The following is an 18,709-nucleotide window of genomic DNA, read 5'->3' as shown; positions in this document are numbered from 1 at the left end:
CTGGGAGCTTTACCTAGTTACGTGTTGTTAATAAACTTTATAGAGCTCACTGATGACGATGTTAGAGCTTAAGACCAGTACTCTAAGGAGTTTAAACAATCGTTAAGCTCAAAACTTGGTAGAACTTAGCTACGTGAGTATATATGGATACTGACCTTGTTCCCAATGTTCTGAAAAGAAACTCGTTAGGCTTGTATTCCAAGTAGTTTTTATATAGCCTTCAACAGTCGTTGTACAAAAAAACAAGGTTAATCAAAATTGTTCATAAACCAGCGGCTACGCTTGTGGAGCTAAAGGCCTATACTCAAAAGTAGTCTTGTATAGCTTGAACTGCTAGTTAAACTCAAAGCTTGACTGAATATATATTCACGAGTATGGATGTTATTCAAAAACCATCGGGAGATCACTAGTTACGCTTGTACATCTGAAGACCTATATTCAAAGGAGGTATTGGATATGCTTAAATAAACTGTTGAACTCAAACTTGGTTGAACTTAACAATATGAGCCCTAATTCCATTAGGCTAGTGGGTATAATCACTGTTATCAATGTTCTCAAAAACCACTCGTTCTTTTAATCTATATCTTTTGATTGAGAATGCTTTCGAAACCCGGAGTAATTTGATTTTCAATTGGACTAGTGAGTCCTAAATTAAAATTGTGTGCGCTTTAAAACAGCATAGCAAGTTTTTGAGCTTTTTTTGCAATTAGTTATTAAAAATTGGTTTTCCTCTTCCAATGCCGGAATTGGCTACTGAAGAAAAAAAAATGACTTATTGCGAGTCATTTTCCGCAAGCCAGTTTCAAGTAAATTAACTTGCTGTCCAGTGCATTGAAAAGGCAAATAGGCAGCTATGAAAGTATATTTATCAAGCTTCAAAGCTTTGGTTTCAAATGACAAAAAAACTTGATGTTTATACGATAATGAATTATAACAGCAATTCCACCACTTGCACCATCCAGTTGATCACTACGATAAACAAAAACGTTTGGATCTCTTATGAGTTTGGATCTTGGTTTCAAATAAGTTTCAGTAAAAACTGCTATATGTATGCTATTAGCTGTTATAAAATTAAACAGCTCGTCCTCTTTACCATTCAAAGAACGAGTATTCCAATTCATTTTTTTATATTTGGATTCATTAGAGAAACGTAATCAAATACGATTTTGTTAGTAAATTTTACACCAACTTGAACTACTTCAGCCATATTAGTGGTTTTGAATATTGCATCAATTATTAAATTCAATTATTTAGTTAAAAAAAATCAAAATCAGTAGAGCAAGGAGACATGTTACTAGCAGTAGGTACATTTTCTGCTGAGATTACCCGTTGATGAAGAGACGGAACAGAAGTTACCTGCGACGGCATGATTGTGATTTACCTGTTGGGTGATCACTAAGCAAGCGTTCGTTAACTACAAAGTGAGAATTGTTGGAGATTTTGCCTGGGGATTTCCGGCTACTAACATGTTGCAGTTCATCTGCATGGTACTAGCCTCAACGATTCGTTTACGAAGAAGGGCAATCTCAAAAGCTGGAATTATGGTTACCCCACCATTTGCGCACAAAAACTTTTTGGTATCTTCATTCACAAGACAGACGTCCTTAGCATGAAAAGAACTTCCACAAATCATGCATTTAGCGTCTATGCAGCAATGTTTGGTACCGTTTTGATTCATATTACGGACACTTAAGGCCTCAGTGAAGTATAACCCAGCTTGGACCATACAAAATAAATCATTCTGTATGATTTTTTAGCGTTATCGAGCGTCGGAAGCCCTTAACTTTCGGATGGTGGGTAAAGAATACGCGTCCGCAACTTGAATAATTTTAAATAAATCAAAACGTGTGGCCTTTTCATGATTCTTATTCCGGACGCTCCCTCACTTTTGCCTCATATTCCGGACGCTTTGATTCGAATTACGGACAGCTCATGATAATCATTAATGGAACAGTCAAATCATCAATTGAAATCGTTCAACCACTTAAGATACGTCTAAGGTAGTTGATCATTATAAATTTGCAATGATATTTACGGAAAAAACCTAATAAAACGAGCCTCAAAAATGAGAACTTTTGGACGGCGAAAATTGAAACATTTCGTGTGAAATGTTTCCCATACAAACGAGAGTGTCCGGAATTTGAAGCTGTCCGTAATATGAATCAAAACGGTACATGGCATTGACACCAACGGCACTTAGTAGGGTTCTGGGAATGCTCCCATATCACACGGACACCGCTTATGTTCGGTGCTTTTTCTAAAGCTTTAATACTATTTAGATCGAAAGCTAAAGTGAGCTAAATAATATTCTTGATAAAGGCCTCTCCAACAAATGCCAGATTGGGTTCTCTTTTCCATAATGATCATTTGGACTGGAGAATCCAAGTAAATCATTTATTCCACTTTTGATCTCTTCAAGTGACTTACAGTTACTTGAGAGACCTTCCAAGACGACATTCGAAAAACGTTCAGTTTTGTCGTCATAAGTAAAAAATGCTTTTTCTCTTCAAGATGTCCAAGAAAAAGTTCGGCAAAACGCGGCAGTCTCCTTTCTTTGCGAAAAACTCTCCAGCTGTCGCATGATGATTGAACGAAACATTTGCTAATTAAAATTTGCGGAAATATTCGAACACCGCCCCTAGCTCTCTATCTTCCCCAATAACGAAATCCATTAATCCAATGAGCTTTCATTACTTCTTCCAGTCGTACCATCACCCTGCCACTTACCACCGGCTATCGGTGCGGAAAAATAAGACGAAAATTGGAAAATCTGCTAAAGTCCTAATCTGATTTGTAATATTTCCGGCGTTCATCGTCCCAATACCACCACCACCAATCCAATCTAATCAGAATGAGGGGGTGGTGTGTGTGGGGAAATTGGCGATTGAGAGGTGAAGTGGAAAAACGAAACAGTTAATAGATAAAGGGAGCTGCGGAAGGAAAGATGGTGGGATCAAAATGAAAAATCACCAGATAAATTGATGATGCTTTCGTTCGACTCTTCTCGGGAATAGAGGAGAAAAAACTTCGTCTACGGGCGTGAAATTGATACGTTCGATTTTGGGTCATTCAGTTTCGGGTACCGGCTGGCAATTTGATCCGCCCGCACATGAAGTGAATAAATTTTCCACAACATAGTTCGTCAATCTTGGCGTGATAGGGAACGATCAGGAAGTAACGGGGAACAAACTTGTGCCGAAAAGAAATCGAATTCATTCATTTTTGCTTTGTCAACTTGACAAGATTCCAGTGTGTCATCTCAGCAGAATTGCAATTGTCACAAGAACATATAAAATTGTGCTGAGTGTTGCACTCCACGTTCTAAACTACCTGCTGCCTTCCATTCCTAGGGATTGAAAACGAAACGTTTGATTGCCACCTAATCCTCTTCCATAGCGTAAATCAGACTTCGGTTGACTAAACACACTCACTTTCTTCCTGCCACTTTTGTGAAGTCGCCAGTAAATTAGCTCAAGTCGTCGCTTTTCATCGTCACTCGGTGGCACACTTGTCGCCTCTCCTCGATCCCAAGAACCCTGGTTCCTAGGCAGTAGAAGCGAAAAATGCTGTTCATCAATAATTCATGGAACCACCACCACACCATGTGACTTACATCCCAGATTCCGCATTCAGTTCCGTAAATGTACTTACGGTGGATGTGGGGGATGTTCTGTTTATTTAACAACGACAGATTTGAAGGAAAATGCAAACTGTACGATGGGAGGAGAGAGACACTTCAACTTGCTGATTTAAAGCGTCTGGACTTGGGCGTCATGTTTTCCCCAAGTTCTCTTTTCAATCAAAGACCTAGTACAAAAAGTGAAGTGGGAGATGGACCCTGCAAGTTGTTGTCATATTCTTAGTACCTATGTCAAGAAAATGCAAATAAATTGGAAAAATATTGAATCTTTGAATCAATATAATCAAATTCAAGAAAAGCAGCTTTGGGAAAATAGAAGGGAGCCGCATAAGTTCTACTGTGTCGAAGTTCAATGAATTACATTCATTCCTCACTCATCATGATGGAACTTATTTGATTTCCTTATTTTCAGTTTTTTTTAAGTTTCTATCACCCAATAGGTAAATTGTGAAAATTGTAATTTTTGGTGGAATTCTCATTGTATGGAACGAAAATAATAGAATCTTATTCGATTATTATATAAGGTCGTTTTTAGGCCTATTATAAAGATGCTTAGAGTAGTTTTTTTTCATATAGGGTAGGTGTACCAGTTATGGACACAATGGTTCCCTATTTCGCCATACGTGATAATTTCATTATTTTAATTTTTTTTTATCATTCTGCGTGTTTTAGTAGTTTGATATCAAATGAATCTTGATGTCAAAAATATTCAAAATGTGAAAGTTTTCAAGAAAACACTCATGGCCAAATAGGGAACCACTATAGCCATAACTGATACACTTTCCCTACACTCCCATGCATAAGTTTTGGTTCACCCCCTGAAAAACATACAAAATTGTTCAGTCCATATTTCTGTGATTACACGTCCAATCGAAACTCTCTAAGCCGCATTCGAAAGGCAAAGAGTTATTCTTACTTCGTATGTAGTTTTACCAAAAACAAAATTTGCGCTTTGTACACAGATAGAAAATTTCCTGTAAATGTACACTATTTGTGATGCACATGAAGGGAATGCTCGAAAACGCATAAATTTACGTCTAATTTTAATGTTACAAGTTCGGATTTTGGGTCAATGTAATTTTCAGTTGTCGTGTAATTTTACGAACAGCTTTCTTAGTAGAGTATGCCTTTGTTCAGAGAATTCATCAGCAATTTTACCTGTGATTCCATCAAAAGTTCAACAAGCAATTTCTTCAGGGATTGTACCAGGAATACCTACAGGGATTTTATCAGGAATTTTACCAGAAATTCCCCCAAGTAATCCTCTTGGAATATATTTAGGAATTGTACCAAAATCCTTCATGGATTGTTGCACCTGAAACTCCTCAAGGGATTCTTGCAATTCCAAGAGAAGATTCCCCAGGGATTCCATCAGCAGTACTTTCAGAGATTCCACCAGGAATTTTTCCACGGATTCAATCAGGAGTTTCTCTAGGGATTCCATCAATAGTTCTTCTTGGAATTTCACTAGAAGTTCCTCTGATTATTCCATCAGGAGTTCCTTCAAGAATATCTTTAGGTATTCTTCCAAGGATTTCATCAGGAGTTGTTATAGGGATTCTATCAGGAGTACCTTCACCTGGAATTTCTCAAATGATTTTATCAGGAGTTCCTCGAGGAATTCCATCAATATTTTTTCTGGAGATATCATCGGGGATTCAAGGATTCCATCAGAAATTCTTCAAGGAATTTTATCAAGGGTTCCCCCAATGATTTCATTTGGAGTTCCTTCAAGAATATCTTTAGGAATTGCTACAAGGATTGCATCGAGAGTTTATCCGGATTCCATCAGGAGTTTCTCTAGGGATTCTACCAGGGAATTCCTGTGAGCTGTGGGAATTACATCAGGAGTTGTTTAAGGGATTTCAAGAAGAGCTTCTTTAGGAATATTATTAGTATTTTCTTTAGATATTCCACCTGGGGTTCTATCAAAAAATTCTGTTGATTCCACACACCAAAAAAATCTTAGATTTACACGTAACGTAATATTAGCCTCAATTATGCAAAGCCATTTCTCATGTATTATTCAATGATAAAACCTATAAACACATCTATTATATACAACATTGTTACCAAAATCCTTAATATTGAACGCGAAACGTCTTCTCTCGAAGAATGTTGCATGCAAAACGACACGGTTTACATGATTTTCACGCTGAAAATTCAATCATAAATAATGCACATGGAATGACAAGTCGTCGATCCATCCATGTGCATTATTTTTGACAGAATATTCAGCGTAGAATCATGTAAACCAAGAATTCTTGTTTGCAATTTCACTTTCAAGATGCAAGAAAACATGCAACATTGGCGAATGTTGGATGGAAGATCATGAAATGTTTCAGTTTCACTCAAGTTTGCAAGCATTATCGAATGCAATGAGACAGTTTACATTAATTATCGTTGAATGTTCAGTTGCAACTCGTTTTACATGATTATCAGAAAAAATTACGTGCCTTGTAAATTTGAGAATTTTTTGCTGTGCATCAGGAGTTCCTCCAGGGTGTCCATTACGAGTTTTTTCAGAGATTCTACCTGGAAGTTCTACAGGAATTTTATCAAGAGTTTATCTTATGATTCCATCAGGAATTACTCCAAGGATTACACCACAAGTTCTTCCAAGAATTCCATCAAAAGTTTCTCAGGAACTCTTCAAGGTAGTCCTCACGGAATTCCTTAAGGGATTTCTCGCGGAATTAATCAAGAGATGCCTCCCGAAATTTTTGAAGGGATTAATCTCAAGGAATTCCACCCAGAATATCTCCAAGGATTCTCGAGGGTTATCAGGAATTCCTCCAGGGATTTTATCAGAAATTTCTTTTAAGAATTTCATCACCAGAATTACTCAAGAGATTCTTTCTAGAATTTCTCGAAGGATTCCTCGCGATTTTCTTCAAAGAATCAATCCCTCAAGGGATTCTCGCGAAATAACTCTAAGGATTCTTGGGGGTTTTAGGCGAATCCTCAAGTGATTTTACCACAAAATTCTGTTGAAAAATGTCATCTGTAATTTGGGAATCCACCAGTGTATCATCCAGTGATTCTATCAGGAGTTCCTCCTGAGATTCAAAACAACAATTCCTTCAGGAATTCCTCTGATAATTCTACCATAGGTTCCTCCATGGATTCTGCCAAGATGAATGATTCCATAACGAATTTCCTATGGTATTTGCCACAATTTCCTATAAAGATTCCACCAGTAATTTCTCTAGAAACTTTACCAGTGTTTTCTCTAATTATTTCACCTGTAATTTTTTGCGAGAGAAATTTTTAAGGGATTTTACAAGGTTTTGACGTAGGACTACGTCTTTGTTTTCTATATTGGGGTGCACTTTAAAAGTACGGAAAATGAGACATGTAACGAAATTAGGGGAGATTTTGAACGTTAATAACTCAGTTGTTTATGAACCAATTATTACGATTTTAGTATCATTCGATCAGAAATGTATCAACGCATCGTTAGTAATATATCCGATAAGTGAATTTTGTTGTTAAACTATTGAAAAATTGATAAATGTTGACCCCTTTCTTATCCAACCAATCACGTTCGAGCATTTTTCGACGGTATCGCTTCCCACTATAAAAGCAAATGGGTCCCTGCTTCTTCCCTCAGTCTTCTTTTTGCGGTCGGACTGTGAACACGGTCGGGCGAGTCATTCTCGCTTTGCTTTTGCACCCGCGTCACAGTCCAATTTGTGTCGTCGGAAGAGGAAGACGCAAGATTGATTTGCGGCGGCGATGACGATGGCTTGGGCGCTTCTCCGAGCGGCAAACTACTGCTGCTCGGAGAAGCGTCCAAGCCATCGTCGCCGCCGCAAATTTATCCGCGCTCCCAGATTTCGACCCGTGATAAATTCAGCATCGGTGGTCAAGAAGCGCCCGATAGGAACCTGATACCAGAAGCCCCCAGAGTTGCTGATCCGAGGAGCTGCTGCTAATCGAGCGTCGGAATCGCTCGAGATTCCAAGAGTGAGCATCGTTTCCAGATTTCGACTTGTGCCCGGGGATCCACTACCCGTTGCTGTTGTGCGCCATCCACGGACCATGGCAATCAACTGATCAATCCCGCTATTTATCTGTGACCGCATCGAGGCTAAGAAAGCCATCGGCCCTTGTCAGGGCCATCAAATTTGTGGAAAAGAGTTGAAAGAATAATATTTCCGACCTTATTACATCTTATATTCCTCAATCAATCTCACAGTTTCGTACAATATTTTATTTGTCATGAATAATTGATGGCACGACAATTTGAGACTATTCTTGGACGCCTTGCTGTGCCGTCGAGGTGAGTGCTCAACATTTCACAACGAATGTAAACTAGAGTGGCATTTCCAACAGTGTCTTTGATTTGCCATATTTTATGGGAGCATTTCGATTATGAAAATTATCACATGTAACAAAATTGCGTCATATTTAGAATGGTTTTGATGAGAAATTCTGATAGAACAATTTTCATCATTTTGGCACGCATTAATCAGAAATTCACCTTCATACTAAGGAAAACTATTGATTATCAATAGCTATCTATAGAATATTTAGTAAATGTCAAGCATTCCAACAGTTCATGTTTGATCAATTTCTCACGCATTATCATTTTTCGCAATTTTCAAGTAATTCTAAGCCCAACACATTATTGGCACATACCCATTTTCCAATTTGATCGACTAGAAAGAGAAGAGCACGAATGGGAAGAGCATCATCTGCTAATCTAACGGTTTAAAGCATGCTTCCTTCGCCGGATTCGGTTTCATTCCATTTTCGCTTTCGAGCTGGTAAGAGCTCCTCCGAACATGCTTAGCGAGGAGCACCTCGTAGCCAGAAGCCTGCTGAGCTGTTGATCAGCATCTGGTTTATGAGATTTCGGCTCATGATAAACTCATCTGTGGTGCAGTCAAGAATCAAGCCCGTTAGGCATCATTACTACTATTAATAGACAAATCAAGCGTCCGGCTTGTGGTATCGCTCAAGATTTCAAACATAAGCTACGTTTTCAGATTTCGACTTCAGCCGTGTGATCTAATCCCAGTTGCTGATGTGTGCAATCCACACCACGGAACATTCATCTTGTTCGTCTTATAAGCAGAGAACTTATACAAATTTCTACACTTGCGTTGGGGATTCTTCGTTTAACCATGGCAATCAACTGATAACATCCTGTAGTGCGATTCATCTATGACAGCATCCGAGCTTACAAAGCCTTTGGCTCTTTTCAGTGCCACCAAATGTGTGTAAGAGAGTTAACAGACTTCCGACTTTATTTATCACATTGCCAAGCAATGAATAATATTTCTCTCAAACAAAGCGATGACTGAAGCTTTCATTATAATTCTCGAATAACTTCTTTCCAATGCTATCATATATTTCATAGGAGGTTACTAATATAATTTCAAAATGATCATACAACCTGAAGTGAAATTTCACATTTTCATAGATAAATATGACGAATTCATCGGATAAAGATAATGTATATTTGGGACATGATTAAACGTACACTTGGCTGCAAATCGTTATATGCATAAACATTCACGAAAGTTTCGAGCACTGAAAACAATATGAAGTCAAAACGAGCAACAAGAACGACATCAAATTCAGTTAAATTAACCATCGTGGTCCTACGTCACCAGTTCGTACAACCCCATAGGGATGTACCCTTATAGTTTTTTTCTAGGGTTAACACTGAGAATATTACCAGAGTTTCGCTAGAATTTCCACTAGAAAAATCTAACAGAGATTCGCCAGAAGTTCAACCATAAAATACTTTAAAGGTTTTACTAGGATTTTCCTTTAGGGTTATTGGAAATTCTTCCAGGAAATTAACTGATATTTACTCAGAGGATTATACAAAACATTTCTATGAATGGCTTCAGGTTGAATCCCTAAAATGGACCTGAAAGATTTTTGTTGTTGTAAATTTCTGAAAAAAAATCCATGGAATAATTTCTTGAGAAATCCTTGGAGGAATCACCAAAGAAATCACTGGAGAAATTTCCAGAGGATTTCCTGGAGAAATTCCTTAATATATTGCTGGAAGAACTTTTAAAGCAATCCCTGAAGGAGTTCCTAAAGGATTCTCTAAGGTACTTCCTAGTAAAAAAATTCTTCAAGAAAAACTGGAAGACATTGATGAATAAATTCTTAGAGTAATCCTCGGAGAAATTTATGGTAGATTATTGAAGTAATTTCAGCAGAAACCCCAGGACGAATGCCTCGTAGGGTCCCTTCAGAGATACAAAGAAGAATCTTTAGAGGAAACACTGGTGGAATTTATAAATGAATTTATTGAAGATTCCCTAGAAGAAAACCGGAGTATAACCTGGGGGAACCTCTCAGAAAACTCATATATTGGGTATATTTTGTTTTCCGTGTCCCTTCCGAAATGTCAGATAGAAACAACCCCAGTGTTAAAACTAAAACCCTGTGGTATTTTTGTCGACCAAGTGAACGTCAAACATGATCAAAAGTGTCAAGGTTCATATTTGGAACCATTTTTGAAATCAAAGTTTAAATATGTTATACCCTTTATTTGAGCAGGAAAAATTGCTAAAATAGTTGCAATAATATGCTATTTTATATTATCAAATAAAAGCAAGAATTCATTAAAAAATTTAAGTTAATTTCTTGGTAGGGATTTCCTGAGTATTTTTTTAAAGAATTTCTAGTGAAATTCCTGTTGGAATAGCAGGAAAAAATCCTGATATAATCTGTCTTGAAACGCCTGAAGTTTCGCTGGAGAAATTCTTAAATAAAGATTTGGATGATTATTTAGGTGGAATATTTGAAGGAAGCATTTAATGTATCACTGAACAAATCCCTCGGGAAGTTTTTGTATAAATCCCTGGAGAAATCTTTAGAAAAAATACTAGAAAGAATCGCTGAATAAATTCCTGGTGGTATTTCTGAAGCAACTTCTTGTGGATTCTAAGGAGGGATACTAGGAGGAAGCCCCAAAAAAGTCCTGGTTAATTCCTTGGAGGAATTTCTGATGATGAATTTCTTGAGGAATCCCTTGAGAAGTATTTGAAAGAATTCGTGATATGATTCCTGGGTAACGCGTGATGGAATCCTTGGAATAAATTTCTAAAGGAACTGCTGAAGGAATCTTTGAAGAAATTGTTATAACAATCTCTGGAGAAATTCTTGGAGGCAGCCTTGGAGTAAACCCTGAAGAATTTCTGAAGAAATTACTTGAAGAATTTTCTGGATAGATCTTTGAAGGAATCAGTGGAGAAAATCCACAAAAAATTACAGAGGAACCTTTAAGGAATCCTTGGAAGAATGCCACCTGAAGGTATGCCTGAAGAATTTTCCCCGGAGGAATTTTTGGTTGAATCTCTGGAATCCCTGGAACATTTTGTTTTGGTGGACTCCTTAGTATAATCCATGGATTCCTGGAAAAATTCCAAAGTAGAATAGCAAGAGGAAACCACTAAAAGATTCTGGATAGAATGTTTGGAAAAAATCTCATAGCCAAAACGATGACTGGTCAGAATATTCCTCTAAAGAGACCCCTCATAATTTCAGAGTTTTGCCGGAATACTTCGTGCGAATTATAACTGGAATTCCTCATCGATATTCATTTCTTCCGGTACTTATATGTAGAAAGTTCTGCATTTCCTTATTACGATTATTGCAAAAAAAAAACTGTAGAAATATTCTCCCCCACAGCCACACAATTCGAAAAAGTAACAAATATATATTCACTAGACTTGCCGAGATCATTCGAAACATGCGAAGAAATATCGTGTTGCTGCAACCAACCTTGACAGTCGGTCAAACGGTTGCATCAACATAAATCGGTTTGACTAACTTGGGGGCGGAGTCAATGTTGGTCAAACCGTCTAAGCGAAGAGTCGGAATGACAGCTCCCTACACTGTCATAGCGGTGAGTCTATTGTCCATGTAGGGAACAATAGACCTACAGTACTGGACAGAATCGTACTTTGCTGGCCATTTTTCATACAAAATCGTCGAGTTTAGAGGTCTGGATCTCGGCTTCTAGTGGTCCGATAGATCTAAAATTTTCACCGCAGTTCAGAATTAACACGAATTTTACTCAACTCAACAATATATGAAACAATAAAGATTTGATTTATTCAAAATCTTATATTTTCCGGCAATAGGGCTCTGCACTGTTTTGATTTAGTATGGGATTTTGACGTTTACTGGCCTTGTTGTTTACAAATCATATGTAAGAGTGAAAGAGAGAGGATGATTTTTGTGCAGTGACCCATAGGCCTTTTCATGTGACAGATCCGTCTATGCAATTGTTTACATCGGTGGAGGACCGGTGCTAACACGGGCCTGTCATTTTCATAGAAGAACTGTCAAAGTGCTTCCCGATCAGCTGATTTGAGACGTCATGTGAATAGGCCTATACGTACTTTATTGTGTCTAACGAAGAAAATGAAGTACTCAAAAGTGAGTTCCTTCCACTCAATTCGGAGGCTTCGTGTGTTAACCTAATTTTGAGTTGATGGGGTGGAAGTTGTTTTCATTTGCAGCCATGCGAAAAACTACATACTGGCTAAGTTGTTTTAACTCAACCGGCAGATTAAATAACTTAACTTCCATTCCTGTACTATGTCACTTACTCAAATTTGAGGCAACGCACAAAGGTTCGGTTTTTTGGTTTGTTTTGCCCTTCGCTCAGAGAAAAATAACTCAAAAATAAGATAAAAAATACTCAAATACGGTTTTTTTTTCTCTCCGTGTAAAGACAAATGTCATGAAGTTATGATACGTGGTGGATCAGGCAAATGAATTAAGATGTTTACAATTTTGATTGTGCGATCGATTATATACAGCTGTACGGTTACTTGGGAAGTGATATTGATGCAACTATATACAGCTGTACGGTTACTTGGGTCATTATCGTGAATTTAATTTAACTGAATTTATTATTAGAATCGAGTGGTAGTATCATGAAGTGTTAATAAGATGTAATTCGCATTGATATGATGTATGATTCATCAGGAATCTCACAGCTACTCTATAACGTACGCTTAACCTAAAGCACTTCCACAGTTACTAAATGAGAGCTTTCTTTGCCAAAGTTGCCATTTCCGCATTCGTATATCGCGTGGCAGGTACGATGATACTCTATGCCCAGGGAAGTCAAGGAAATTTTCATTACGAAAAGATCCTGGATCGACCGTCGAACCCTGACACCTTCAGCATGGCTTCGCTTCGTAGCCGTGGTCTCTAACCACTCGGCTAAGGAAGGCCTCAACTACTTAAACCTAACTTAATATAACAGCACGGATTGTTAGTACGACCTGAGATACGATCTTGAATACGATTTTTGCTAAGCCGCGCAGTATCGCGAAATAACCGTGATTTTTAACTACTACCAATATTAGACTGGTTCAAATACGAGACTGAGGTTTGACTAAAAGACTTGAAGACGCTCAGGGGTCACTTGTACTTGATACATCAGGGCCGTTGGGGACCGCATAGCGTCTACCAATGGATCTCACATTTTTACCTGAATTTTTTTTACTAAAAGGAGCACTTGAAGGAATTATAACATTTCATATTTCAGAAAAAATAAGGGACGGCCAAGTATGCAGTTCATTTGTTAAGGCTGGTTCTCTGTTGACAAGAAAAGCCTATCTCGATCCGTGGAAACTGTCACATTTTTCCATCAAGAGCAGGCATCTTTTGAAAGAAGAGATTTAATTGGGTTGCTAAACGATGAAAAAGTTACAATTTTTGGTAGCTTGATCGAAAGAGTACATTTATCTAAGTATAACACTTTTTTTTTATAAAAGATTAATAAATATTTCAATCTATACACTAAATGATATTTCAATTCACATAATGACAGTTCGTCCAGTAGTAAAATTCACCGAGGGGTTATTCAATAGTGATTTCCATACTAATGGAATTCCATACTTTTGGATGTCAAAAACAGCGTTTTGCTCCAGGGTTACCTAACCACTACTTACACCGCTCTGTTTTAAGGTGAAGATAAATCGAAGCCAAAGTTCAAATTTTCAAGAGCACGGATCTAGAGAACCAAACATCCGTTTGAGCTGAAAACCTAATCGATTGGTCACCACCAGCTAGTGACCAATCGATTAAGTTTTCAGCTTAAACGGATGCTTGGTTCTCCAGATCCGTGCTCTTGAAAATTTGAACTTTGGCTTCGATTTATCTTCACCTTAAACCAATCCAGTTGCCTGCGTAGTAGTGCACTGTTGACAAAATTTTCTTTGTTTGCTGTGAGAACTGTCACAACATTGCTTTTGTTTGCCGTGAGAAAGCAAATATAAACAGAATAGGGTCTTAAAGCCCTGTCCCAATTTCAATACCAAACGCTTAATTTTGGGCCAGAAATACACGTTTACTCAATTTCTAAATGATTTTCATTTGTTTAAGCCCAAACAACATTACGATTTTGTCACACCCCTTGCTTTAAACTCAATAAGCCATTTTACGAGACGTTCGAATGACGTTTTCTGGCGGGCCGCTCATTGTTGTTGTTCAAAAAACTAGCATGATATCTGAATGGCGCTGGTCACATTTTTGTTGGCGATGACGTCCCCGTCTCGTTCAGCGCATGTGTCTACCCGGTTTACATGTATTACAGGTAACGTAGATGAAAAATATCTTCCCTGCCTACTGATTTAAATTTAACAAGCGAAAATTTAAAACTTTGTTACCAGCGCCATTGTTGCATATGGTCCTTCCAAATGTAACGCTAGAAGAAACGTAAATAAATCGGCCCGCCAGAAACTTTCATAGCTGGTAAACAAACGGAAACCATATGATTCGAAACGTCTCATAAAATGGCTTATTTTTTGGTATATTTTGTTTTCCGCGTCCCTTCCGAAATATCATATATAGGAACAACCCCAGCGTTAAAACCAAAAGCCCTGTGGCATTTTTGTCGACAACGTGAACGTCAAACATGATCAAAAGTATCACGGTTCAAATTTAGAACCATTTTTATAATCAAAGTTTAAATATGTTATAGCTGTATTTGAGCTGGAAAAATTGCTAAAGTTGTTGCAAGAACATGCTCTTTCGTATTATAAGATAAAAACAAGGATTAATTAAACATTTTAGTACCCAATTGCTGACGACCCCAGAAACATTTGCCTATTTCATAATCATTTATCGAGCAATTTTTCACAACTACATACTGAATAGTTGCTTCATTATATTACTTTGCAGCTGCTACGCACACATCCCAAGTAACCACAAGCATTAAGGTATTACCGTATTTTAACTTTAATTCAACGAGTGCAATGCATCATTGCTTTTATTCTGCAATATGCGTGCAATAATGCTTTAATCCCATTTTATGAATGTAATGTAGCATTGCTTTATTGTTGCAATGAAATGTGCATTAATGGGTGATATACGGTCACCGCTCAATGCTTCATTGCATCATCTTACTCAGTGCTTCATCGCAAGAAAAACGGCAAGACTTCAATGCAGTATTTATCGTCGATCCTTCATTCACTCAGACAAATAGACTATATAAATACTTAAATATCCCTTATGAAAATTCGCCACAAGAAATCTGGTTGAAATTCGTAGATTTATCTTATGAGAAACCAGAATTTGAAAACAAAAAAAAAGTTGCATCAACCTGGAATTGAACCAAAAACCTTACGATTGATAGGCCCGTGCGCACACCACAGGTCTATCACCGACTCAATGTGGCAAGATGCTAAAACGATACATAAAGCGTGAAGATGAGCAACTGTTTTAGCCCCACACAATGAAAACAAAACAAAATCCCAACAGCAACAGAGCGACAGCCGCGGTAAACTTGAAAGTGCAACAGTCGTGCTCACCAACTTATTGCGCACTTCACCCCAAATTGAACTATCACGAAATTTGTAGAGTGCAGAAAAAGTGTGATAAGAGTGCACGCTTGCAACGGATCATCTCAACGTATTTGGTGCACTTGTTCCTTGAACCACAAGGAATAAGTGCACTAAACACATTATCATGATTCGACGTATCCCTGCTATCACACTTTGAGGGAGCTTACACACTTGTGATGGTCCAACTTAGAGAGAAATCGACAGTATTTGCCACCGGCAACGAAAGGGCGCTGCTTGAAGTTGCATAATTTCCCGGCCAAGACATGCAGCATCCATAGTCCGGAGGATAGGCGCGGCGAGTCATCGAAAACATCTCACTTAATTTGGGTTCGAATCCCACCAATCATACAAAAAAAAAGACAAGCAAATAAGTTCGTAAACAACACTGAGCTGACATCCAACGAACAAAAAAATACAATAATATTTTTGTGTTTCTATTTTTGATCTAAAAATAATGGTGCATTAAATACACTTTGGCTAAAGCTTTTATACGGTACAGACAGTAACTATACTTTAGCAATTGCCAACATAGAGCTAGGAAATGCAGCCGTATTTACACTTTAATAGCGCCCTTTTCCACCTTAATACTGCATTAATGAGACATGTAATGCAGTATGACTTTATATGATATATTTTATAATAGCATATAAAGTGATATTGATGCAACTATATACAGCTGTACGGTTACTTGGGAAAGTATTCGGTTTTTTTACTAATTGAAAGGTTCCGCTATTCATGCCCTTTGAAGAATGTGGTGGGCGCCAAAGGCGCGCCCCTTTATCAGTCAAATTCGGAACCCTTGATAAAGCCAAGAAATTACACCGATATTGTCCATGCATCAGAATCCTAGTCATTGATTCTTCTAACTAGAGAACTAAATAAAATATGGGTACAGCTCGTGTGCTGCTAGTGCTATTTTCTGGCAATTGAATATATTGCGTTGAATCGTCTTATTTGATGACGCTTCTCCTTTTTTCATCATTTTGTTGAAAACATTCAGTGAGGCATCATTGATGTCTCCTTTCCAAAAAATCAGATGTTTTGTCAGTCCCGAAAGAATCAAAACAAAGACATTGGACGCCATGTTTAATCAATGTTGTGTCGTTAATTATTGGCTCATTTCACCCCCCTGCTATTAACGACTTTTAGAACTTAAGTGAACGCAAAAGATTTGTGATATCTATTTTAGTTTGAAAATTATTAAAGTTTTTGGGATTAAAAATTCTTTGTTTCTCAAGGTATTTTATAGGAGTTACAAAAATGACACATCTTTTTGATATAATATACTTTTTTTTCTTTTGAATGCCGTCAAAAGATATTTTTTATGTTTGCCCCAATCAGAGATGTTCAGAATAAAAGAAGGCATGTTATTGTGAGAAAACAACAATAACTTCCAAACGCAAGGAGATAGCGAGTTTCTTCACACACCAAATAACGCATTTTTTAAAGATCTAAAAGCGTTTCATGAACTACTTTGATGAGATATTTGTATTGGAATCGATAGACCCAGAAAACCAGTTTCTTTTGGACCACTTTATGTCGTAGGGAAAAAAACTCTAAATCGGTCAATTTAAAAGATAAACAAAAACTTTTTTGGCAAAGTTGCTTGAAATTGAATGGTCTACAACTTTGCTGAAGCATGTGTACTATAATTTCTACAAATAAGAAAGTTAGTTACATAGTTTCTATAAAAGTGTGGACTATCCTTATTTTCAATAACACTAAACAAAGGGCTTAACTAATACAAATAACTTTGTAGAAGACCGTTTTCGTCTAATGTTTCATTCTAAAGCTCAAAATACATCTTTCCGCGTAAAACTGCTTTCTGGACCATAGTGCAATGTTATACAGTTTTTTTTTAATCTCGCGAGAAACAATCCGATTTTCTTCCAAAAAAAAACTATCAAAGTTACTCCGTTTTACGGTTTATTTGTTTCGTCTTCGTGAAAAACGAAATTTTATACGAAAATAAAAAAAAATCTCTATAATATATGCTCTTGCCCTAAAAATTGCATTCTTCTGTTTATCGTAGCATTGTTAAATGATGTGTAAATCCATCCGTTTACTTAGTAACAAATGGAATAATTTCTGGCTTTAACAAACAATTAACACCTATATGCGTGATTACCACCAAGATGGCACGTCATTTTGGTGATGATTGGATTTAATAAACGAAGCTTACCGTCATTATGACCGGAATTTTATTCACCACGGTAGCAATACATTTCGAGTAGAATTTTTCAAGCGTGAAATTTAATTGGTAGCATCACGAGGTGAGTAAGTGCAAGCTCACCGCAAGAAAGCTTGTCATGCCACAAGCTTCCTTCTCGATGCAACACACCGAAGCAACAAAATTATATGATCTCTCGCTTCCTCCCATGCAATCCCTAGCCATCATCATTATGTCTCGTTCCCTACCGAGAGCAACCGGTGCAACAGCTGTTGAAGAAAGCTTTCACAACTCGTCTAGTCGTGCATGTAACCGCTTGTTTTCTCCCGCTCGCGACTGTTTTCGCGTTTTGTTTCCGTCAATGGCAACGCCGAGTAGTGACCATTTCTCCACCCCCGCGAGAGTGAATTCCCCTGAGTATGTTCTCCATTCGTTCGTTGCATGCCAGTCTTTTGTTTAAGTCGTTTCGCAAATCCACCCAAAAAGTGGTGCACAATCTGTTCCCGTCGGATTCTCAATGGAAGTTGGAATTTCGAATGGAAGTGTACCGTTATTTGTCGTCAGTTCGTTCGGAAAAAATTTGCATGCCTTCGTCTCCCGACGTGACCGTAAAGTTAAATGACCGTTGGTCAAAACCGATTTGCCACGACCTTTTTGCATGGAAGGTAAGCACCTGGCCATTTGCCTGTCGGCTGGTGCGTGGTTTGATTGCTCCTGCATGGTGTTCCGGAATTCCGGCATTTAGATAAGTTTTAAGTGATAACGGTTGTACTACAGAAGAATGAGTGTTGGTTTTGATATTGTGAAACGTGTGAAGCAACAGCAATTTTAAGTGTTGATCGTTTTGGTTAAATTGATTAAGTTTTAAAAAGTTGAGAACCGTATTTTAAGCTAAAAAGTTAACAAAGTTAGAAGTGGTAAAGCAAATCCGAAGATGGCTCTTCCGCCACTTTTACCGTATCTGGGAATCAATCAACTACGGAACTACACCGTCAACCTGGAACTGAACCTGGAGTGGGTAAAGCTGAATCGAGAGATTTGGGTAGGTTTTATATATTT

The 18,709-nt window shown here is 37.7% G+C and overlaps 1 protein-coding gene across 1 annotated transcript in view; it reads left to right on the top strand.

Annotated features, from left to right (window-relative positions):
* Window positions 1-17,937: 17,937 nt before the first annotated feature.
* The window catches only part of LOC5568122 (mucin-5AC), a gene marked incomplete in the record, with an annotated part of 650,382 nt that continues 649,610 nt past the window's right edge, over window positions 17,938-18,709 (top strand). The window contains 1 exon segment of the mRNA XM_021840965.1: window positions 17,938-18,692. Coding sequence (XP_021696657.1) covers window positions 18,585-18,692 — 108 coding nt within the window.

The sequence above is a fragment of the Aedes aegypti genome, chromosome 2, assembly GCF_002204515.2.
Source record: "Aedes aegypti strain LVP_AGWG chromosome 2, AaegL5.0 Primary Assembly, whole genome shotgun sequence".
Classification (NCBI taxonomy): domain Eukaryota; kingdom Metazoa; phylum Arthropoda; class Insecta; order Diptera; family Culicidae; genus Aedes; species Aedes aegypti.
This window is presented reverse-complemented; position numbering and strand designations above follow the sequence as displayed.